Source organism: Palaemon carinicauda, chromosome 28, assembly GCF_036898095.1.
Source record: "Palaemon carinicauda isolate YSFRI2023 chromosome 28, ASM3689809v2, whole genome shotgun sequence".
NCBI classification, from domain to species: Eukaryota; Metazoa; Arthropoda; class Malacostraca; order Decapoda; family Palaemonidae; genus Palaemon; species Palaemon carinicauda.
The window spans coordinates 99,688,181-99,689,973 of NC_090752.1; the positions used below are offsets into that span (position 1 = coordinate 99,688,181).

Here is a 1,793-nt window from a genome sequence, read left to right on the forward strand (position 1 = left end):
CCATACACAGACGAGAATGGAGATATATATATATATATATATATATATATATATATATATATATATATATATATATATATATATATATATATATATATATATATATATATATATATATATATATATATATATATATATATATATATATATATATATATATATATAGATAGATAGATAGATAGATAAATAGATAAATAGATATGTATTTCTGTGCGTGTATGTGTGTAATTATATATATATATATATATATATATATATATATATATATATATATATATATATATATACATATATATATATATATATATATATATATATATATATATATATATATATATATATATATATATACATATATATATATATATATGTGTGTGTGTGTGTGTATATATATTTAGATAGATTGATAGATTGATAGATAGATAGATAGATAGATATGTATTTCTGTGCATGTATGTGTGTATTTTCTACGGAAAACATTCACGAAAGTTTGTTGGAGGAAATTGTGCAGTGCTATGCCTTACATAAACGAATCTTTCATTTGATAAAAATTAATCCTTTTGCAAAGCAATGAATTTTCATAAACACAAAAATAAATATTTGATTTAACCCTTCCTGCGTCTTTCGGAATAAAAAGGGAGCTCTCTTTGGGTTGCAAAGCACTACACAATTTACACGAGCAATCTTACCTTCACTCAGGAGAGGGACGAACTGATGGCTGCAATTTAAGTCACAGACGCGACACCAACCCTGTTATGGAGTAGGCTTTGCCTTAGTGAGAAAGGGGGGGGGGGGAGGCACATCTCCAATTTGTTTATGCGTTTCTAGGTACAATGTTCACTTTATCATTAGTTTAGGTGCTGTTTTGGTTTGCTTTTGCTTTGGTATTCGATCTCACGTGATAGTAGCGGTGTCACTTCACTTCACGACGAAGCAAGATCCATTAGATTTTATTAAGAAATACATACCGGGAATAATTAACTTAGAAATAATAATCAATCACTGATAATATTGTGCGCAGCTCAACATTACAACTTGACAGTACATACGAAGCTTGATAATTTTATTTTTTTTCGCGAGCGAAGCAAGCCCACGGCGAAGCAAGAACAATTAGATTTTCTATTGTTCTTGTTTTTGTTTTTTACCTATTGAAAATAATGAGATTGCATACCAAAGAAAAAGAACAATTTCTGAAATCACGCCATAATTGAGATCGCATACGAAAACAACAGCTTAGTTTACAATTTCTTTAGACGTTCTTTCGTATCAACGATTCCGAAAGGTTTAAAGGCAATCTTTACATCTGTAAGCTTTTCCTCTTCTGGGAAACGTTGTTTCTTTTCCTTTGATTTAGGCAACATTGGGTCAGGATTGTATTTGGATGGGTTACTAACTAAAAGACTAAATTTTTCGAGCATTGTAACATTGGTTAGGTTATTGAAACCATGTAACATCCGATCATTAGATATCTAGACGACTCACCACCATAAACCTCATCAATGATGAATTGCAACCTTAGGTAGAGTCAATATTTTGATAGTTTAACACTGATAACACTAATAAATCAACCTGTAAATGGTAATAGCAAAGTAAGGTAAAATTGCAGTCGCCTGTATTTTACTGTAATACGGTTGAGGACAGTATATTTTTACGGAGAATTTCCGATGAAAATTACGGTTTTTTTTCTAACAGTGTACGACAGGTTCAGCATTTGGTTACTTAAATTCTGCTATCTATAATTAAATGCTCAAGAAACCCGACAGAACTAACACCACAAGGAATTGATTCTTCGA

General features: G+C 29.8%; 1 protein-coding gene across 1 annotated transcript in view; it reads right to left on the minus strand.

Annotated features, from left to right (window-relative positions):
* LOC137621965 (serine/arginine repetitive matrix protein 2-like) overlaps positions 1-1,418 on the minus strand; it is a 9,933-nt gene extending 8,515 nt beyond the window's left edge. Inside the window, exon 1 of the mRNA XM_068352463.1 lies at positions 1,302-1,418. Coding sequence (XP_068208564.1) covers positions 1,302-1,418 — 117 coding nt within the window. The remainder of the gene's footprint in view (positions 1-1,301) is intronic.
* Between the last annotated feature and the right edge of the window lie 375 nt (positions 1,419-1,793).